At 46.6% G+C, this 20,267-nt stretch overlaps 1 protein-coding gene across 2 annotated transcripts in view; it reads left to right on the forward strand.

Annotated features, from left to right (window-relative positions):
* Positions 1–20,267, forward strand: part of JAK2 (Janus kinase 2) — a 457,412-nt gene that overhangs the window by 404,563 nt on the left and 32,582 nt on the right. For both annotated transcript variants that reach the window (XM_063913981.1, XM_063913980.1), the window contains 3 exons: positions 3,769–3,958; positions 10,268–10,392; positions 13,302–13,474. In XM_063913981.1, coding sequence (XP_063770051.1) covers positions 3,769–3,958; positions 10,268–10,392; positions 13,302–13,474 — 488 coding nt within the window. The remainder of the gene's footprint in view (positions 1–3,768; positions 3,959–10,267; positions 10,393–13,301; positions 13,475–20,267) is intronic.

The following is a 20,267-nucleotide window of genomic DNA, read 5'->3' on the forward strand; positions in this document are numbered from 1 at the left end:
TGGGATAACACTAGGTATATAGGCTGTCGACACCAGTGCAGGAGACCCCCTGTGTTCGTGGGAGGCTGACAATGGGTGCCCAGGTTGTCTCCGCAGCCCTTCTAGACCACCAGGGCATTTAAGGGAACAGGGTGCTACTCATTTGTGGCGCCCATTTGCTCTGGGGTCTATGCATTGTCTCCCTGTTAGCCTCTCCCCTACCGTTTATCATGTTTCCTCTCAGCAGGTATCCCGCCACTGGGTTTTTCTCCTCCTTTCCCTCAGAGACACGCTGAGCAGCCTTTTATACACTGCCTGCCTCAGCACATCTGGTCTCCCTGCATACCTCACTCTTGGTGGGCAGGTTATACAAAGACCACTCCTTCCTTCCCTGTTGGGGTTTGCTTTGTTGTGCATTTTCTACCCGTATGTTTCAGTTGCTCTGTGTTAATTTTTTTAAGTGTTTAGGAGTACTTACATTTATCTCACTGTCTCCTTTCTAACTATTTCTAAATTCTTGTATTTCTCTTGCATTTCTATTCTTCTGTCTTGGATAGATACCGCTTTTTAGTTACTGTATGTAGGTGGACACCAATGTGTCTATACGCCTTCACAATTATGTATTACTCTTTCAATTAGCATATTTGTATATTTGTGGTGCTTTCACACTGATTGCTGTATACCTTTCTTGCACACCACTGTTTTTGTAACTTTTCTGTGTGGGGACATCCTTGGAATCTTTTAACATGTCTTCCGAGGCTATAGCACCCAGGGAGGTGGGCGCTCCTGTGTTGAGTAACTGTAGGACCTGTGCTGTAGTGCTTTCTCCTCAGGTTCCAGACCACGATGGTCTGTGTCCTGTGTTTTACAGCTGCACAGTGGGAGGTTCATTCCGCCACAGCTTCCAGTCAGGAACCAGCATTGGCTTCCACACTTCCACATGTAATGTATGCAGTTAATCGGCTTGCAAACCCCAGTCCCACTCCCCCTGCTAAACTACCTACAGGCGCGGGCCAGGTTATTAGTAATAGTATTCTACCAGCTCAGGGTGATTCACAGCCGTCTGCCATAGAACCACCATCGATGCAGTCCTTCACTCAGTCTGTGCAGGGGTTGTTGCAAATATCAACATCTCTCCAACAGATGCTAGATAAGTACTGCCCATCCAAGCGCAGGCCTACCAGGCGAGACAGCTCTACTTCCCTGTCTGGTTACGACTCTTGACATTTCATTGAATCACGATGATAATGTCGACGTCGGATGTTGAGAACTCCTCTGTTCCAGATGACGCCCCACGACAGGTGTATGTGGAGGCCCTAAGAAAGGTGGTTAAATCTGAGTTTTAGATCAAGGATTTGGATCAGACCTCTAAGTCAAGCACCCCCATATTTAAATGTCAGAAAAAGGTTATTTCTGAGTTCCCTTCTGCTCTACTTGAGGACCTCCTAGCAGAGGCATGGGCTCACTTTAACAAGCACTTCAAGGTATCTAAGCGTATTGCATCCTTTTACGCACACCCAGCTGCGGATAGGGCCAAATGAGAGTCCCCTCAGCCAGAGGATGCTCATATTGTCAATACTCTCTTGCTTGCAGATCCTGGCCGCTCTACTCTCCACATTTGACATAGTGGAGTATGCCCAGTTACACTTCCGTCCTTTTCAGATGGAGATTCTGACCTGGTGGAACAAGTCCCATCTGCAGCTCAGGTCGCAGATGATTATGCTCTCTCAGTAGGGCCATCATTCCCTCTTGTGGTAGCTCTACCAGTCCCACCTGGACAAGGGCTGCCCCTTTAGGATTCAGGACTGGGTCCTTCTCACCACTGACTCAAGTCTTCGAGGAGTGGGAAGCGGTGACTTTCCATCAAATATTTTAGGGTTTGTGCACAGTTCAGGAGAGCCGTATACCAATCAATATTATGGAGCACTGAGCGGTCTACAGAGCTCTTTGCCTAGCACTGCCACTCCTCCAGCATCGACTGGTCCAGGTGCCTACAGCCATCGCCTACAGAAGCCATCAGGGTGGCACTAACAGTCATGGCGCCATGCAGGAGGTGATTCGCGTTCTTCCTGAGCTGGAGCATAATTTTCCAGTTCTGTCAGCAGTCTTCATTTCTGAGGGAAGGCAAAATTGGGAGGCGGGCTTCCATTCGGGCAAGTGGGCCCTACACCCAGGCATCTTTCAGCTCCCAGTTCCCTGCATCGACATGATAGCTTCTTGGCCCAACCGCAAGCTGCTGAGGTACTACTCACACACCATGGATTCCAAAGCTCTCTTGGTGGACGCTGTAACCATTCGGTGGACTTTCCCTCTCATGTACATTGTCCCTCCAATCTGTTTCTGCGGGTCCCCTGCATTTGCAGTTGAACAGAGGCACAGTTATCCTAGTGGCTCTGGATTGGCTGTGACGGGCTTGGTACACAGATCTTCTAGGCCGATTTGCTGCGTCTTCCTCTACAGGCGGATTTTCTATCTCACAGTCCGTGTCTCAAACTGGCCTGTCTCATTTTGACGGGGTGGCTCTTGAGATATCAGTCCTGAAAGCTAAAGGGTTCTCACGGTTGGTCATTCGTACCATGCGTAATATTCGGAAGCCATCTTCTGCCAGGATTTATCACCGGATTTGTAGGACCTACTTTAGCTGGTGTTCGTCTCGAGGCTTCAACCCCGGATTGTTCCAGCTCTCATGAGTCCTTTCCTATCTTGCAGGTCTAGATTTGGGTCTCCAGGTTTCAGCCCTTTATGTCCTATTCCAGCGACACATTGTGATGTTGCCTGATGTACAGACTTTTTTGCAGGGTGTACTCTATATGCAGCATGTCTCAACCAGGAGATCGTGGTCCCTTATTTCCAAGTACCGGATTCTTCACCGGAGGAGGCTTCCATGGATCTAGTGAAAGATATCCAGATTTATGTGGACAGGACAAGGAATCTCTGTAAAACTGATTTTCATTGTCCTGTATGATTTTCACATGTGGGGCTGGCCAGCTACTAAGTAGACCTTGGCCAGATGCCTCCTTTTGACTATCTGCCGCGCTTATTCTGTGGTGGGCCTTCCAGCCCCTGCCGTAGTGATGTCTCATTCCACCCGGTTAGCTGGAACTTCTTGGGCAGCTTGGCATGGAGCCTCTGCGGAACAGCTTTTTAAAGCAGCCACTTGGACCTCTGCCCATACATTCATCAGGTTCTATTCCTTTGACACCTTTGCCTCCGCGGATGTGGCCTTATGGTCAAGTGCGTACCCGCCATCCCAGTGCTATCCCTGTGTTCCCTGTGACTTAAGAAGAAAAGGAGATTTATGTTCTTACCTATTAAACCTTTCAAATTCATGAGGAACAATGGGCACCCACCCTGATGCACCAGTCATGTGGAGGTACTGCGGTCTTTCCCCTTTTCACATCCATTTTGTGTTTTGAATTGAGTGTTTTCCGGTCTTCTCCTTTTTCTTGCTCATTGCCTTAGGCTTGATAACGTAAGTTGATGCATGTGGCTGGGGGCGGGGTATAGGGGAGAGGGAGCCTTGGCTGCTGGGAAAGAAATATTAACCGTTTGGTGCCCAGACAGTTTGTGTTCCCTATGTATTCAAAGAAAAGGATTTCACAGGTAAGAACATAAATCTCCTTATTTCTATAAATGAGTAGAAGTACCTAATAAACTGACCACTGAGTGTATACTCAATACATGATATTATGTTTACGGTGGCAGATTCACTATAACAAAAATCAACTGAACAAAATGCATCATAATCATTTAGAGAATATAATGTGGAAGTCTGCTTTCTAATTTTAGGGTAACTTTGGAAGTGTTGAACTGTGCCGATATGACCCTCTGCAAGATAACACGGGTGAAGTTGTAGCTGTAAAGAAACTCCAGCATAGCACAGAAGAGTACCTGAGGGATTTTGAACGGGAAATAGAGATCTTGAAATCCCTCCAACATGAGAATATCGTCAAATACAAGGGAGTGTGCTACAGCGCAGGTAAGTCCGTTCAGAAATGTTTCAGTTTGTGGACCAACCCAGAGTCTAAAATCATCCAGGGACAACAAAGAAGGTGGGTGGGTATTGTCATAGTCAGCTGTACTAATACATCACAGTCAGTGCCAATTCGTCTTTTTATACAATAGGGAGACACCCAGTAATATTTTATGACATTTTTGGCCTTTCAATTCCATGATATACCAGCATTATCTGAGTATTTATGTGTTTGGTTTTTTTTCACTAAAATGTGGTACAGAACCACTAGTAAAGTTATGGTGAGGCATGCTAAAAGCGACCAAAAAGCTCTTCTCTGTAATTAAAATTAGTGATGAGCGGGTTCGGTTCCTCGGAATCCGAACCCCCCCGAACTTCAGCCTTTTTACACGGGTCCGAGGCAGACTCGGATCTTCCCGCCTTGCTCGGTTAACCCGAGCGCGCCTGAACGTCATCATCCCGCTGTCGGATTCTCGCGAGGCTCGGATTCTATCGCGAGACTCGGATTCTATATAAGGAGCCGTGCGTCGCCGCCATTTTCACACGTGCATTGAGATTGATAGGGAGAGGACGTGGCTGGCGTCCTCTCCGTTTAGAATAGAAATAGATAGAGAGTGAGAGTGAGATACTTGATTTACTGGAGCTTAGGAGTACTCAGAGAGTGCAGAGTTTACTAGTGACTGACCAGTGACCACCAGTGCAGTTTTATTATTATTTAATATAATCCGTTCTCTGCCTGAAAAAAAACGATACACAGTAGCTTACTTTAGGAGTCTGCAGTGCTGACAGTGTCCAGCAGGTCCGTCATTATATAATATATACCTGTCCAGCTGCAGTAGTGATATATATATATTTTTTATATCATTATCATCCAGTCTATATTAGCAGCAGACGCAGTACGGTAGTCCACGGCTGTAGCTACCTCTGTGTCGGCAGTCGCTCGTCCATCCATAATTGTATACCACCTACCTGTGGTGGTTTTTTTTTTTCTATCTTCTTGATACTAGTAGCTTACTTTAGGAGTCTGCAGTGCTGACAGTGTCCAGCAGGTCCGTCATTATATAATATATACCTGTCCGGCTGCAGTAGTGATATATATATATTTTTTATATCATTATCATCCAGTCTATATTAGCAGCAGACGCAGTACGGTAGTCCACGGCTGTAGCTACCTCTGTGTCGGCAGTCGCTCGTCCATCCATAATTGTATACCACCTACCTGTTGTGTTTTTTTTTTTTCTATCTTCTTGATACTAGTAGCTTACTTTAGGAGTCTGCAGTGCTGACAGTGTCCAGCAGGTCCGTCATTATATAATATATACCTGTCCGACTGCAGTAGTGATATATATATATTTTTTATATCATTATCATCCAGTCTATATTAGCAGCAGACGCAGTACGGTAGTCCTCGGCTGTAGCTACCTCTGTGTCGGCAGTTGCTCGTCCATCCATAAGTATACTAGTATCCATCCATCTCCATTGTTTACCTGAGGTGCCTTTTAGTTGTGCCTATTAAAATATGGAGAACAAAAATGTTGAGGTTCCAAAAATAGGGAAAGATCAAGATCGACTTCCACCTCGTGCTGAAGCTGCTGCCACTAGTCATGGCCGAGATGATGAAATGCCTTCAACGTCGTTGCCAAGGCCGATGCCCAATGTCATAGTACAGAGCATGTAAAATCCAAAACACCAAATATCAGTAAAAAAAGGACTCAAAAATCTAAAATAAAATTGTCGGATGAGAAGCGTAAACTTGCCAATATGCCATTTACCACACGGAGTGGCAAGGAACGGCTGAGGCCCTGGCCTATGTTCATGGCTAGTGGTTCAGCTTCACATGAGGATGGAAGCACTCAGCCTCTCGCTAGAAAACTGAAAAGACTCAAGCTGGCAAAAGCACAGCAAAGAACTGTGCGTTCTTCGAAATCACAAATCCACAAGGAGAGTCCAATTGTGTCGTTTGCGATGCCTGACCTTCCCAACACTGGACGTGAAGAGCATGCGCCTTCCACCATTTGCACGCCCCCTGCAAGTGCTGGAAGGAGCACCCGCAGTCCAGTTCCTGATAGTCAGATTGAAGATGTCAGTGTTGAAGTACACCAGGATGAGGAGGATATGGGTGTTGCTGGCGCTGGGGAGGAAATTGACCAGGAGGATTCTGATGGTGAGGTGGTTTGTTTAAGTCAGGCACCCGGGGAGACACCTGTTGTCCGTGGGAGGAATAGGGCCATTGACATGCCTGGTGAAAATACCAAAAAAATCAGCTCTTCGGTGTGGAAGTATTTCAACAGAAATGCGGACAACATTTGTCAAGCCGTGTGTTGCCTTTGTCAAGCTGTAATAAGTAGGGGTAAGGACGTTAACCACCTCGGAACATCCTCCCTTATACGTCACCTGCAGCGCATTCATCATAAGTCAGTGACAAGTTCAAAAACTTTGGGCGACAGCGGAAGCAGTCCACTGACCAGTAAATCCCTTCCTCTTGTAACCAAGCTCACACAAACCACCCCACCAACTCCCTCAGTGTCAATTTCCTCCTTCCCCAGGAATGCCAATAGTCCTGCAGGCCATGTCACTGGCAATTCTGACGAGTCCTCTCCTGCCTGGGATTCCTCCGATGCATCCTTGCGTGTAACGCCTACTGCTGCTGGCGCTGCTGTTGTTGCTGCTGGGAGTCGATGGTCATCCCAGAGGGGAAGTCGTAAGACCACTTTTACTACTTCCACCAAGCAATTGACTGTCCAACAGTCCTTTGCGAGGAAGATGAAATATCACAGCAGTCATCCTGCTGCAAAGCGGATAACTGAGGCCTTGGCATCCTGGGCGGTGAGAAACGTGGTTCCGGTATCCATCATTACTGCAGAGCCAACTAGAGACTTGTTGGAGGTTCTGTGTCCCCGGTACCAAATACCATCTAGGTTCCATTTCTCTAGGCAGGCGATACCGAAAATGTACACAGACCTCAGAAAAAGACTCACCAGTGTCCTAAAAAATGCAGTTGTACCCAATGTCCACTTAACCACGGACATGTGGACAAGTGGAGCAGGGCAGGCTCAGGACTATATGACTGTGACAGCCCACTGGGTAGATGTATGGACTCCCGCCGCAAGAACAGCAGCGGCGGCACCAGTAGCAGCATCTCGCAAACGCTAACTCTTTCCTAGGCAGGCTACGCTTTGTATCACCACTTTCCAGAATACGCACACAGCTGAAAACCTCTTACGGCAACTGAGGAAGATCATCGCGGAATGGCTTACCCCAATTGGACTCTCCTGTGGATTTGTGGCATCGGACAACGCCAGCAATATTGTGTGTGCATTAAATCTGGGCAAATTCCAGCACGTCCCATGTTTTGCACATACCTTGAATTTGGTGGTGCAGAATTATTTAAAAAACGAGAGGGGCGTGCAAGAGATGCTGTCGGTGGCCAGAAGAATTGCGGGACACTTTCGGCGTACAGGCACCATGTACAGAAGACTGGAGCACCACCAAAAACGCCTGAACCTGCCCTGCCATCATCTGAAGCAAGAAGTGGTAACGAGGTGGAATTCAACCCTCTATATGCTTCAGAGGTTGGAGGAGCAGCAAAAGGCCATTCAAGCCTATACAACTGAGCACGATATAGGAGGTGGAATGCACCTGTCTCAAGCGCAGTGGAGAATGATTTCAACGTTGTGCAAGGTTCTGCAACCTTTTGAACTTGCCACACGTGAAGTCAGTTCAGACACTGCCAGCCTGAGTCAGGTCATTCCCCTCATCAGGCTTTTGCAGAAGAAGCTGGAGACATTGAAGGAGGAGCTAACACAGAGCGATTCCGCTAGGCATGTGGGACTTGTGGATGGAGCCCTTAATTCGCTTAACAAGGATTCACGGGTGGTCAATCTGTTGAAATCAGAGCACTACATTTTGGCCACCGTGCTCGATCCTAGATTTAAAACCTACCTTGGATCTCTCTTTCCGGCAGACACAAGTCTGCTGGGGTTCAAAGAACTGCTGGTGACAAAATTGTCAAGTCAAGCGGAACGCGACCTGTCAACATCTCCTCCTTCACATTCTCCCGCAACTGGGGGTGCGAGGAAAAGGCTCAGAATTCCGAGCCCACCCGCTGGCGGTGATGCAGGGCAGTCTGGAGCGACTGCTGATGCTGACATCTGGTCCGGACTGAAGGACCTGACAACGATTACAGACATGTCGTCTACTGTCACTGCATATGATTCTCTCCCCATTGAAAGAATGGTGGAGGATTATATGAGTGACCGCATCCAAGTAGGCACGTCAGACAGTCCGTACTTATACTGGCAGGAAAAAGAGGCAATTTGGAGGCCCTTGCACAAACTGGCTTTATTCTACCTAAGTTGTCCTCCCACAAGTGTGTACTCCGAAAGAGTGTTTAGTGCCGCCGCTCACCTTGTCAGCAATCGGCGTACGAGGTTACATCCAGAAAATGTGGAGAAGATGATGTTCATTAAAATGAATTATAATCAATTCCTCCGTGGAGACATTCACCAGCAGCAATTGCCTCCACAAAGTACACAGGGAGCTGAGATGGTGGATTCCAGTGGGGACGAATTGATAATCTGTGAGGAGGGGGATGTACACGGTGATATATCGGAGGATGATGATGAGGTGGACATCTTGCCTCTGTAGAGCCAGTTTGTGCAAGGAGAGATTAATTGCTTCTTTTTTGGTGGGGGTCCAAACCAACCCGTCATTTCAGTCACAGTCGTGTGGCAGACCCTGTCACTGAAATGATGGGTTGGTTAAAGTGTGCATGTCCTGTTTATACAACATAATTGTGGGTGGGAGGGCCCAAGGACAATTCCATCTTGCACCTCTTTTTTCTTTCATTTTTCTTTGCGTCATGTGCTGTTTGGGGAGTAGTTTTTGGAAGGGCCATCCTGCGTGACACTGCAGTGCCACTCCTAGATGGGCCAGGTGTTTGTGTCGGCCACTTGGGTCGCTTATCTTAGTCACACAGCTACCTCATTGCGCATCTTTTTTTTCTTCTTTGCGTCATGTGCTGTTTGGGGAGTAGTTTTTTGAAGGGCCATCCTGCGTGACACTGCAGTGCCACTCCTAGATGGGCCAGGTGTTTGTGTCGGCCACTAGGGTCGCTTAGCTTAGTCACACAGCTACCTCATTGCGCCTCTTTTTTTCTTTGCGTCATGTGCTGTTTGGGGGGTGTTTTTTGGAAGGGCCATCCTGCGTGACACTGCAGTGCCACTCCTGGATGGGCCAGGTGTTTGTGTCGGCCACTAGGGTCGCTTAGCTTAGTCACACAGCTACCTCATTGCGCCTCTTTTTTTCTTTGCGTCATGTGCTGTTTGGGGAGTAGTTTTTTGAAGGGCCATCCTGCGTGACACTGCAGTGCCACTCCTAGATGGGCCAGGTGTTTGTGTCGGCCACTTGGGTCGCTGAGCTTAGTCATCCAGCGACCTCGGTGCAAATTTTAGGACTAAAAATAATATTGTGAGGTGTTCAGAATCGACTGAAAATGAGTGGAAATTATGGTTATTGAGGTTAATAATACTTTGGGATCAAAATGACCCCCAAATTCTATGATTTAAGCTGTTTTTTAGGGTTTTTTGAAAAAAACACCCGAATCCAAAACACACCCGAATCCGACAAAAAAAATTCGGTGAGGTTTTGCCAAAACGCGTTCGAACCCAAAACACGGCCGCGGAACCGAACCCAAAACCAAAACACAAAACCCGAAAAATTTCCGGTGCTCATCACTAATTAAAATACCGTAATCTTCTTAAAATAGACAACATGCAAATGATCTTTACTTTGCCCCCCCCAAAAAAAATATTAATGAATTATGGTCATCTTGGGGGCTTTTGGAAAGATACATGCAAATAATTCCCTTTACTGTATATCTCTATTGCTAATCATGCGTCTAAAATAGCTGAATAGCCATGACAATAGTAAAGTATGTAGTCATTTATCCAACTTTCAGAAAGTAGTTTCAATCTTAGTAGATTTCATAAATGCAAGCTATTGTATGAACTGTAGCATGCCAGTTAAAAGTTATTTTAGATACATAGTTCATCAAATGGATGTACAAGAAGTTATTTTCATGTCTGCTTAACAATTCCCTAAGTGAGGCAATGCTATCTTTAAAGCGGGAAAGTCTTTTGTTGTACAAAGTTTAGCTGGACAGTTGGATTTAAAAATGGTTTACTGGTGACATGTGCCATGGAAGCCAGAGGCTAGTTTATATAGTTATTGCCTCAATTTAAAAAAAAAAATAATTTTACATTTGATTCCTTGTTTTTACTACATTTGACCAAGTGTTTTTTTATTTTACAAAAGGACGTCGAAACCTTAGATTGATTATGGAGTATTTGCCATATGGAAGTCTAAGAGACTATCTACAGAAACATAAGGAAAGACTTGACTTCAAAAAGCTTCTACAGTATTCCACCCAGATATGCAAGGTAATTCTTACACGTATCTGCATAATTGTGCTGTGGCAGATCATATAAAGCAGTTATTCTGCCCAAAAATGTTTAACTTGAGCCATGGTTTTTAATTTCTAATTTCAAGTTATCCACAACCACATCACATTAAGAAAAGAAAAATAAGTTGTTGTGACTGTTGGATATGATACTAACACAGCAAATTATAAACAACTTTAAAACATTCAGTGGTGCAAGGTAATTCTGTAATACTAAGGGGGAATTCAGTTAACCATGGTAAATTTATCCGGGGTAGGGTGTAATTCAATTTATGCCGAAAGCTGGCATTATCAGGGATTTTGTTTCACCTGCCCAGAGGCAGGAGAAACATAGTCCGCAATAAGTGCCATTTATTTGATGGCCACAGTCGTAAAACATAGGGATTTAGGGATAAGTTACTGCATTCCTGTGTTTTAGCACGAAAACAGGTAAATTTAACCACAAAAACAACAGGCATTAATTTAAATGGCTTAAAAATTCATCAGGCAAAAAAGCCTGTTATTTTTTTTTCTGCGTTAAAAATTATTGCACCTAATTAAATTCCCCCTCTCCAAAAGGGATCCCGTGCATAAATTGTTTAAAACATTTTTTGGAAGGATAATAATTTTGAATGTTCCATTGCTCTTCCAGTACCATGACTGTAACATCAATTAGTAGTTACTCTGTTTTGATTGTGTACAACAAATGTAGTTAGTAGAAAATTTGTTCACAGATACAGGGTAGCCTTTGCCAGTGTTGGAATGAGACATGAAGGGCAAACCAGGGGAATGGAAAGGTATGGATTCCTGTGAATAGACATGACCATGTGCCAAAGTGGGTGTAGCCAGTGAACAGAGGCATGGCCAATAATTAGAGGGAGTGTGTCCCACCCATCCCTTCCCTATCCCTACTGATATATAAAATAATATGTAAAAATGCAATGGATGTTGCTCAGTCATGGCCAAACCTTTCAATCAATTATTGGTGTAAGAATAGTTTAGAGGCCAGGTTAGAACATAGGCTATTTCCCATAACTCCTACTCGCATTCCCATTTTTTAGGTCCTGGCGTACCAACTCCAACGCACATGCGCTGCTCGAAATCTGCCATGCACAGCGCAAAATAGGGAGATCTGTAGTGCAGCTCAAATAAAAAGTATACAGAAAACAAATAACACAGGTTTCAGGCAATGTGCTGCACAGCATTAAGCCGGTCTGAAACTACTTACCACAGAAATTCAGAATGGAGTAGCTACACATAGTAAAGTCCACAATGTTTGTAATGCCTTCGGTCAGAATGTGTAGATGACTGCTACAATAACCATGTCATGTCTACTGATTACTGTCACTTCTAAATAGTCTGCAGCCATAAATTTATGTTGAGATACTGTCCGAGACTACTATTCATAAAAGCTGCCAGACTCACAATGCAGATAGCTTGAAAGTAAATCCTTAGGAGATGCTGTTATCTGTTTTAGAAAAACTGTTTGGCACAGTACTGGTACTTTGAGCTCCTTAGCACTGCCATCTGGCGGATTACTTGCAACTGCTAGCAAACATTATTCTGCCATCCAGACTCACTGTTCACATTCACGTCTGGAGGTACTGGAACTAACTCCAATGCACATGCACGGCTTTAACTCATCCGCGCAGAGCACATAATGATAAGATCTGTAGTGATGACTGTTGCGCTGCCATCACACACAAGTGTGCAGTGATGACGCACGCCAGTTTAGGCATAGCCCTTATAACTTCATTCAATTTATTTCTAATGATGTTTGGTTACGAACTTGCCCAGGTACTACAGCTAGTATAGTATAAGGAGCATAACAGCTCTTGCCCTCATTTAGATACAAAACCATGTGCAAATAGTCATTATTTTAGGGTTATAATTGTTTGGGGGTTTTTTTTCAAGCAGTTATGTAATGTAAGTAAAAGAGAGATTAGAGATACTCAGTGTGATAAGTTGATTGACACACAACTGGGCAAGAATTGACAAAGACACAGGTCAACAAAGGGCAAATACAGTACAAAAAGAACTACCCAGAGATGTAAGTGGAGACACCATACTAAAGTAAGCTATATAAGAACAGCAGACTGACCACCTGCAAAGTCAGTACACAGACTCTGACACTTGCCCCTTTTATGCCATCAGACACGTCCTATTACATGCCATTAAACTTCTCAACATGCCCCTTACATGCCATCGGGTTCCTGCACATGTTCCCTTATATGCCATCAGATGCCCCTTATGCCATGATACACCTTTTCATACCTTTTATATTCCATCTGACCCTCCCAGGCACCCCTTGTATATGCCACCAGAAACTTCCATGCCCCCTATATGACCTCATACGACTCCTTAATCATACCTCCCAACGTGACCCATTCCAGGAGGGACAAATTGCTCTGTTCCTGGACTTCTCTCCTAAATTATGATTGCCGTCACCTGTGTTGAACTAGTTAAGTGTCAAAAAGTTGTTTCACCACAGGTGAAGGTAATTATACATTAAAAAAGAAGTCCAGGAATAGAGGAATTTGTCCCTCCTGCAATGGGGCATGCTTTAATGTGTTTGTTTGTTTGTTGAAATGCTACTTCATTAGTGTGGTTTTTGCTGGTTACAACGCCTGAGTCCTGTGTGGTGTGTAGCTCAGCTCCTCCCACCCGTGACCTCAGACATCCTTCTTCAATAGAGAGACATTGGCAGCGTATTTAGTAGTAGTTTTCAACAATGCCCTTTACCACAAGTGTGCGTTTTGGGGGAGGGGAACCAGGAATATCACTGGCCCCCTTCTGGCCAGCACAACCCTGGCCCTAGTGATCACTACAGCAGTGACTGCAAAGGTTCTGAAACAATTGAACAAGTAATTGTATGTCATTTATTGAACATTGTAATCTTTGGCTTTACAGGGCATGGAATATCTCACTATCAAAAGGTATATTCACAGAGATTTGGCAACAAGAAATGTTTTAGTTGAAAATGAGAACAGAGTAAAGATTGGAGATTTTGGATTGACAAAAGTACTACCACAAGATAAAGAGTACTACAAGGTTAAAGAACCTGGAGAAAGTCCTATTTTCTGGTAGGTGGATAGAATGGTTTTCACTAGTTGCCGTACTCCGGATTTGGCTTTGAAAACTAGTTTTGAAGCGTAAACAATGCTATAATTACAGCAATATATTGCAATGACTGTGTGACATGTAAAAATCAGTGGCGCAGAGAGGGGTGGGGGTACTCTACCCGGACCTGTGCCGAGAGGGGTGGGGTGTACTGTACCCAGACTGTTTATGTAAGGCACAGTGGCACATCAACTATCGTTTTTAATGTTTTCTAAGGAGGGAGTCTTGACACACCTCCCCGCTGTTGGTGCACCTGGTAAAATAGTATACATGAAATAACTACACTTTCCATGTAACTGAACCTTTTCAAAATAACATCATACAATTCCTTAGAAAACTGACCTTGCTTAGAAGATGATGTTGTTTCTCTGTCTTGCATCATTACTGATTGTCTGCTAAGTAAATAATGCAGGTTTAGTAGGGTCATGGTGGCACTACAATATATGTTTCTCTGACGTCCTAGTGGATGCTGGGAACTCCGTAAGGACCATGGGGAATAGCGGGCTCCGAAGGAGACTGGGCACTCTAAGAAAGAATTAGGACTACCTGGTGTGCACTGGCTCCTCCCTCTATGCCCCTCCTCCAGACCTCAGTTAGAATCTGTGCCCGGCTCGAGCTGGTTGCACACTAGGGGCTCTCCTGAGCTTCTAGTAAAGAAAGTTTTTATTAGGTTTTTTATTTTCAGTGAGATCTGCTGGCAACAGACTCACTGCAACGAGGGACTTAGGGGAGAGAAGCGAACCTACCTGCTTGCAGCTAGCTTGGGCTTCTAGGCTACTGGACACCATTAGCTCCAGAGGGATCGAACACAGGCCCAGCCTCGGTCGTCCGGTCCCGGAGCCGCGCCGCCGTCCCCCTTGCAGAGCCAGAAGCATGAAGATCTTCACGGAAATCGGCGGCTGAAGACTCCGGTCTTCATTAAGGTAGCGCACAGCACTGCAGCTGTGCGCTATTGCTCCCCATGCACACCACATACTCCGGTCACTGATGGGTGCAGGGCGCTGGGGGGGGGGCGCCCTGGGCAGCAATTAGAGTACCTTAAAGTGGCTAATCACACATAATATAGCCTAAGAAGCTATATATGTGTGTAAAATACCCCTGCCACATTATTATTATAAAAGCGGGAGAAGTCCGCTGAAAAAGGGGCGGGGCTATCTCCCTCAGCACACTGGCGCCATTTCCTCTCACAGCTCCGATGGAAGGACGCTCCCCAGGCTCTCCCCTGCAGTTTCCAGGCTCAATAGGGTAAAAAAAAGAGGGGGGGGGCACTAAATTTAGGCGCAAATACTATATATATATATATATATATATATATAGCGGCTATAGGGTAAATCACTTGTGTAGTATAACTCCCTGCATTATATAGCGCTGTGGTGTGTGCTGGCATACTCTCTCTCTGTCTCCCCAAAGGACTTTGTGGGGTCCTGTCCTCAGTCAGAGCATTCCCTGTGTGTATGCGGTGTGTCGGTACGACTGTGTCGACATGTTTGATGAGGAGGCTTATGTGGAGGCGGAGCAGTTGCCGATAAATGTGATGTCACCCCCTGCGGGGTCGACACCTGAGTGGATGGATATGTGGAAGGAATTACGCGACAGTGTCAACTCCTTACATAAAAGGTTTGACGACATAGCAGATGTGGGACAGCCGGCTTCTCAGCCCGTGCCTGCCCAGGCGTCTCAAAAGCCATCAGGAGCTCAAAAACGCACACTACCGCAGATGGCTGACACAGATGTCGACACGGATACTGACTCCAGTGTCGACGACGATGAGACTAGTGTACATTCCAACAGAGCCACCCGTTACATGATTACGGCAATGAAAAATGTGTTGCACATTTCTGACATTAACCCAGGTACCACAAAAAAGGGTATTATGTTTGGGGAGAAAAAGCAACCAGTGGTTTTTCCCCCATCTGATGAGTTGAATGAAGTGTGTGAAGAAGCGTGGGCTTCCCCCGATAAGAAATTAGTGATTTCTAAAAAGTTGCTAATGGCGTACCCTTTCCCGCCAGAGGACAGGATACGTTGGGAGACATCCCCTAGGGTGGATAAAGCGCTCACACGCTTGTCAAAGAAGGTGGCACTACCGTCTCAGGATACGGCCGCCTTAAAGGAGCCTGCGGATAGAAAGCAGGAGGCTATCCTGAAGTCTGTATATACACACTCAGGTATTATACTGAGACCGGCTATTGCTTCAGCATGGATGTGCAGTGCTGCTGCTGCGTGGTCAGATTCCCTGTCTGATAATATTGAATACCCTCGACAGGGACACTATATTGCTAACCATAGAGCATATTAAAGACGCAGTCTTATACATGAGAGATGCACAGAGGGATATTTGCCGGCTGGCATCTAGAATTAATGCAATGTCCATTTCTGCCAGGAGAGGATTGTGGACTCGGCAGTGGACAGGTGATGCAGATTCTAAAAGGCACATGGAGGTTTTGCCTTACAAAGGTGAGGAATTGTTTGGGGACGGTCTCTCGGACCTCGTTTCCACAGCAACAGCTGGGAAGTTGACATTTTTACCCCATGTTCCCTCACAGCCAAAGAAAGCACCGTATTATCAGGTACAGTCCTTTCGGCCCCAGAAAGGCAAGCGGGTTAAAGGCGCGTCCTTTCTGCCCAGAGGCAGAGGTAGAGGGAAAAAGCTGCACCATACAGCCACTTCCCAAGAACAAAAGTCCTCTCCCGCTTCCTCTAAGTCCACCGCATGACGCTGGGGCTCCACAGGCGGAGCCAGGTGCGGTGGGGGCCCGTCTCCGGAACTTCAGCGACCAGTGGGCTCGCTCACGGGTGGATCCCTGGATTCTACAAGTGGTATCTCAGGGGTACAAGCTGGAATTCGAGACGTCTCCCCCTCGCCGTTTCCTCAAATCAGCCTTGCCAACAGCTCCCCCAGACAGGGAGGCAGTGCTGGAGGCGATTCACAAGCTGTATTCTCAGCAGGTGATAATCAAGGTACCCCTCCTTCAACAAGGACGGGGTTACCATTCCACAATGTTTGTGGTACCGAAACCGGACGGTTCGGTGAGACCCATTTTAAATTTGAAATCCTTGAACACTTATATAAGAAGGTTCAAGTTCAAAATGGAATCGCTCAGGGCGGTTATTGCAAGCCTGGACGAAGGGGATTACATGGTATCACTGGACATCAAGGATGCTTACCTGCATGTCCCCATTTACCCTCCTCACCAGGAGTACCTCAGATTTGTGGTACAGGACTGTCATTACCAATTCCAGACGTTGCCGTTTGGTCTGTCCACGGCACCGAGGGTATTTACCAAGGTAATGGCCGAAATGATGATACTCCTTCGGAAAAAGGGAGTTTTAATTATCCCATACTTGGACGATCTCCTTATAAAGGCGAGGTCCAGGGTGCAGTTGTTGGTCGGCGTAGCACTATCTCGGGAAGTGCTACAACAGCACGGCTGGATTCTGAATATTCCAAAGTCACAGCTGGTTCCTACAACGCGCCTACTATTCCTGGGGATGGTTCTGGACTCAGACCAGAAAAAAGTTTTTTTCCCGGAGGAGAAAGCCAAGGAGTTGTCATCTCTAGTCAGAGACCTCCTGAAACCAAAACAGGTATCGGTGCATCACTGCACGCGAGTCCTGGGAAAGATGGTAGCAATTCCATTTGGCAGGTTCCATGCAAGGATCTTTCAGTGGGATCTGTTGGACAAGTGGTCCGGATCGCATCTTCAGATGCATCGGCTGATAACCCTGTCTCCAAGGACCAGGGTGTGTCTGCTCTGGTGGCTGCAGAGTGCTCATCTTCTAATGGGCCACAGATTTGGCATACAGGACTGGGTCCTGGTAACCACGGATGCCAGGCTTCGAGGCTGGGGGGCAGTCACACAGGGAAGAAACTTCCAAGGACTATGGTCAAGCCAGGAGACTTCCCTACACATAAATATTCTGGAACTAAGGGCCATTTACAATGCCCTAAGTCAGGCAAGACCCCTGCTTCAACACCAGCCGGTGCTGATCCAGTCAGACAACATCACGGCGGTAGCCCATGTAAACCGACAGGGCGGCACAAGAAGCAGGTTGGCGATGGCAGAAGCCACAAGGATTCTCCGATGGGCGGAAAATCACGTGATAGCACTGTCAGCAGTGTTCATCCCGGGAGTGGACAACTGGGAAGCAGACTTCCTCAGCAGACACGACCTCCACCCGGGAGAGTGGGGACTTCATCCAGAAGTCTTCAAAATGATTGTAAACCGTTGGGAAAGACCACAGGTGGACATGATGGCGTCCCGCCTCAACAAAAAACTAAAAAGATATTGCGCCAGGTCAAGGGACCCTCAGGCGATAGCTGTGGACGCTCTAGTGACACCGTGGGTGTACCAGTCGGTTTATGTGTTCCCTCCTCTGCCTCTCATACCCAAGGTACTGAGAATAATAAGAAAGAGAGGAGTAAGAAGTATACTCGTGGTTCCGGATTGGCCAAGAAGAGCTTGGTACCCAGAACTTCAAGAAATGATCTCAGAGGACCCATGGCCTCTGCCGCTCAGACAGGACCTGCTGCAGCAGGGGCCCTGTCTGTTCCAAGACTTACCGCGGCTGCGTTTGACGGCATGGCGGTTGAACACCGGATCCTAAAAGAAAAGGACATTCCGGAGGAAGTCATTCCTACACTGATTAAAGCTAGGAAAGATGTGACCGCAAAACATTATCACCGCATATGGCGGAAATATGTTGCTTGGTGTGAGGCCAGGAAGGCCCCAACGGAGGAATTTCAGCTAGGTCGATTTCTGCACTTCCTACAGTCAGGGGTGACTATGGGCCTAAAATTGGGTTCCATTAAGGTCCAGATTTCGGCTCTGTCGATTTTCTTCCAAAAAGAACTGGCTTCACTGCCTGAAGTTCAGACTTTTGTGAAGGGAGTGCTGCATATTCAGCCCCCTTTTGTGCCCCCAGTGGCACCTTGGGATCTCAACGTGGTGTTGGATTTCCTAAAGTCGCATTGGTTTGAGCCACTTAAAACCGTGGAGATAAAGTTCCTCACGTGGAAGGTGGTCATGCTGTTGGCCTTGGCGTCGGCCAGGCGTGTATCAGAATTGGCGGCTTTGTCATGTAAAAGCCCTTATCTGATTTTTCATATGGATAGGGCGGAATTGAGGACTCGTTCCCAATTCCTTCCTAAGGTGGTATCAGCTTTTCATGTGAACCAACCTATTGTGGTGCCTGCGGCTACTCGGGACTTGGAGGATTCCAAGTTGCTGGACGTAGTCAGGGCCCTGGAAATATATGTTTCCAGGACGGCTAGAGTCAGAAAAACTGACTCGCTATTTATCCTGTATGCACCCAACAAGCTGGGTGCTCCTGCTTCTAAGCAGACTATTGCTCGCTGGATCTGTAGCACGATTCAACTTGCACATTCGGCGGCTGGACTGCCGCATCCTAAATCTGTAAAAGCCCATTCCACGAGGAAGGTGGGCTCTTCTTGGGCGGCTGCCCGAGGGGTCTCGGCTTTACAACTTTGCCGAGCTGCTACTTGGTCGGGTTCAAACACGTTTGCAAAATTCTACAAGTTTGATACCCTGGCTGAGGAGGACCTTGAGTTTGCTCATTCGGTGCTGCAGAGTCATCCGCACTCTCCCGCCCGTTTGGGAGCTTTGGTATAATCCCCATGGTCCTTACGGAGTACCCAGCATCCACTAGGACGTCAGAGACAATAAGAATTTACTCACCGGTAATTCTATTTCTCGTAGTCCGTAGTGGATGCTGGGCGCCCATCCCAAGTGCGGATTGTCTGCAATACTTGTATATAGTTATTGCCTAACTAAAGGGTTATTGTTTGGAGCCATCTATTCGAGAGGCTCAGTTGTTGTTCATACTGTTCACTGGGTATAGTATCACGAGTTGTACGGTGTGATTGGTGTGGCTGGTATGAGTCTTACCCGGGATTCCAAATCCTTTCCTTATTCTGTCAGCTCTTCCGGGCACAGTTTCCGTAACTGAGGTCTGGAGGAGGGGCATAGAGGGAGGAGCCAGTGCACACCAGGTAGTCCTAATTCTTTCTTAGAGTGCCCAGTCTCCTTCGGAGCCCGCTATTCCCCATGGTCCTTACGGAGTTCCCAGCATCCACTACGGACTACGAGAAACAGAATTACCGGTGAGTAAATTCTTATTTTTTGGTGATCTAATATGTTGTTGCAGGGCTTAATATTGTGAAACAGCTGATTGCAAATGCATATACGTATATGGCCATGATAAGTGTGTTCTGAAATTTCTGAAACCACATTATTCTGTTTATACGGAGTTGGTGGTCTTTAGAAAAACTGGGCACCAGCCATATTCTAGTTGACATTTTTTCAGAATGCTATTTAAAAGTAAAATAAAACTGGAGAGTCTTGGCATGGACAGACATGGAGTAAGACACGAGTCCTAAGCTCTCCAGCCTGTACACCCTGCTGATACATCCTTTGGCTAGCCTAAGACTCCTTCTTACATCTATTCCTCACTGGAACTCCTCCTACAGCCCTTGAGGTATTATTTCCGGGCTCTGGACCATATCTTTGTCTCCCTGCTGATAAGTGCAGTTTGAGGCGTTCACCAATTCCAGCCACCACACCGACATTGCTGCATTCTCCTGCCTGCCGTCCCCTGCTTGGACTCTCCACAGAGCTCTGTGGCTCCTGACGAGCTGCTCCCTATCTTCTGGTGGCTGCTCTTGCACTGCTTCCGCAGCCCTGACTTCCCGCCTTGACCTTGGGATCTCTGTAATTTTGGGGACCTGCTATTCAT

The sequence above is a fragment of the Pseudophryne corroboree genome, chromosome 1 (assembly GCF_028390025.1).
Source record: "Pseudophryne corroboree isolate aPseCor3 chromosome 1, aPseCor3.hap2, whole genome shotgun sequence".
NCBI lineage: Eukaryota > Metazoa > Chordata > Amphibia > Anura > Myobatrachidae > Pseudophryne > Pseudophryne corroboree.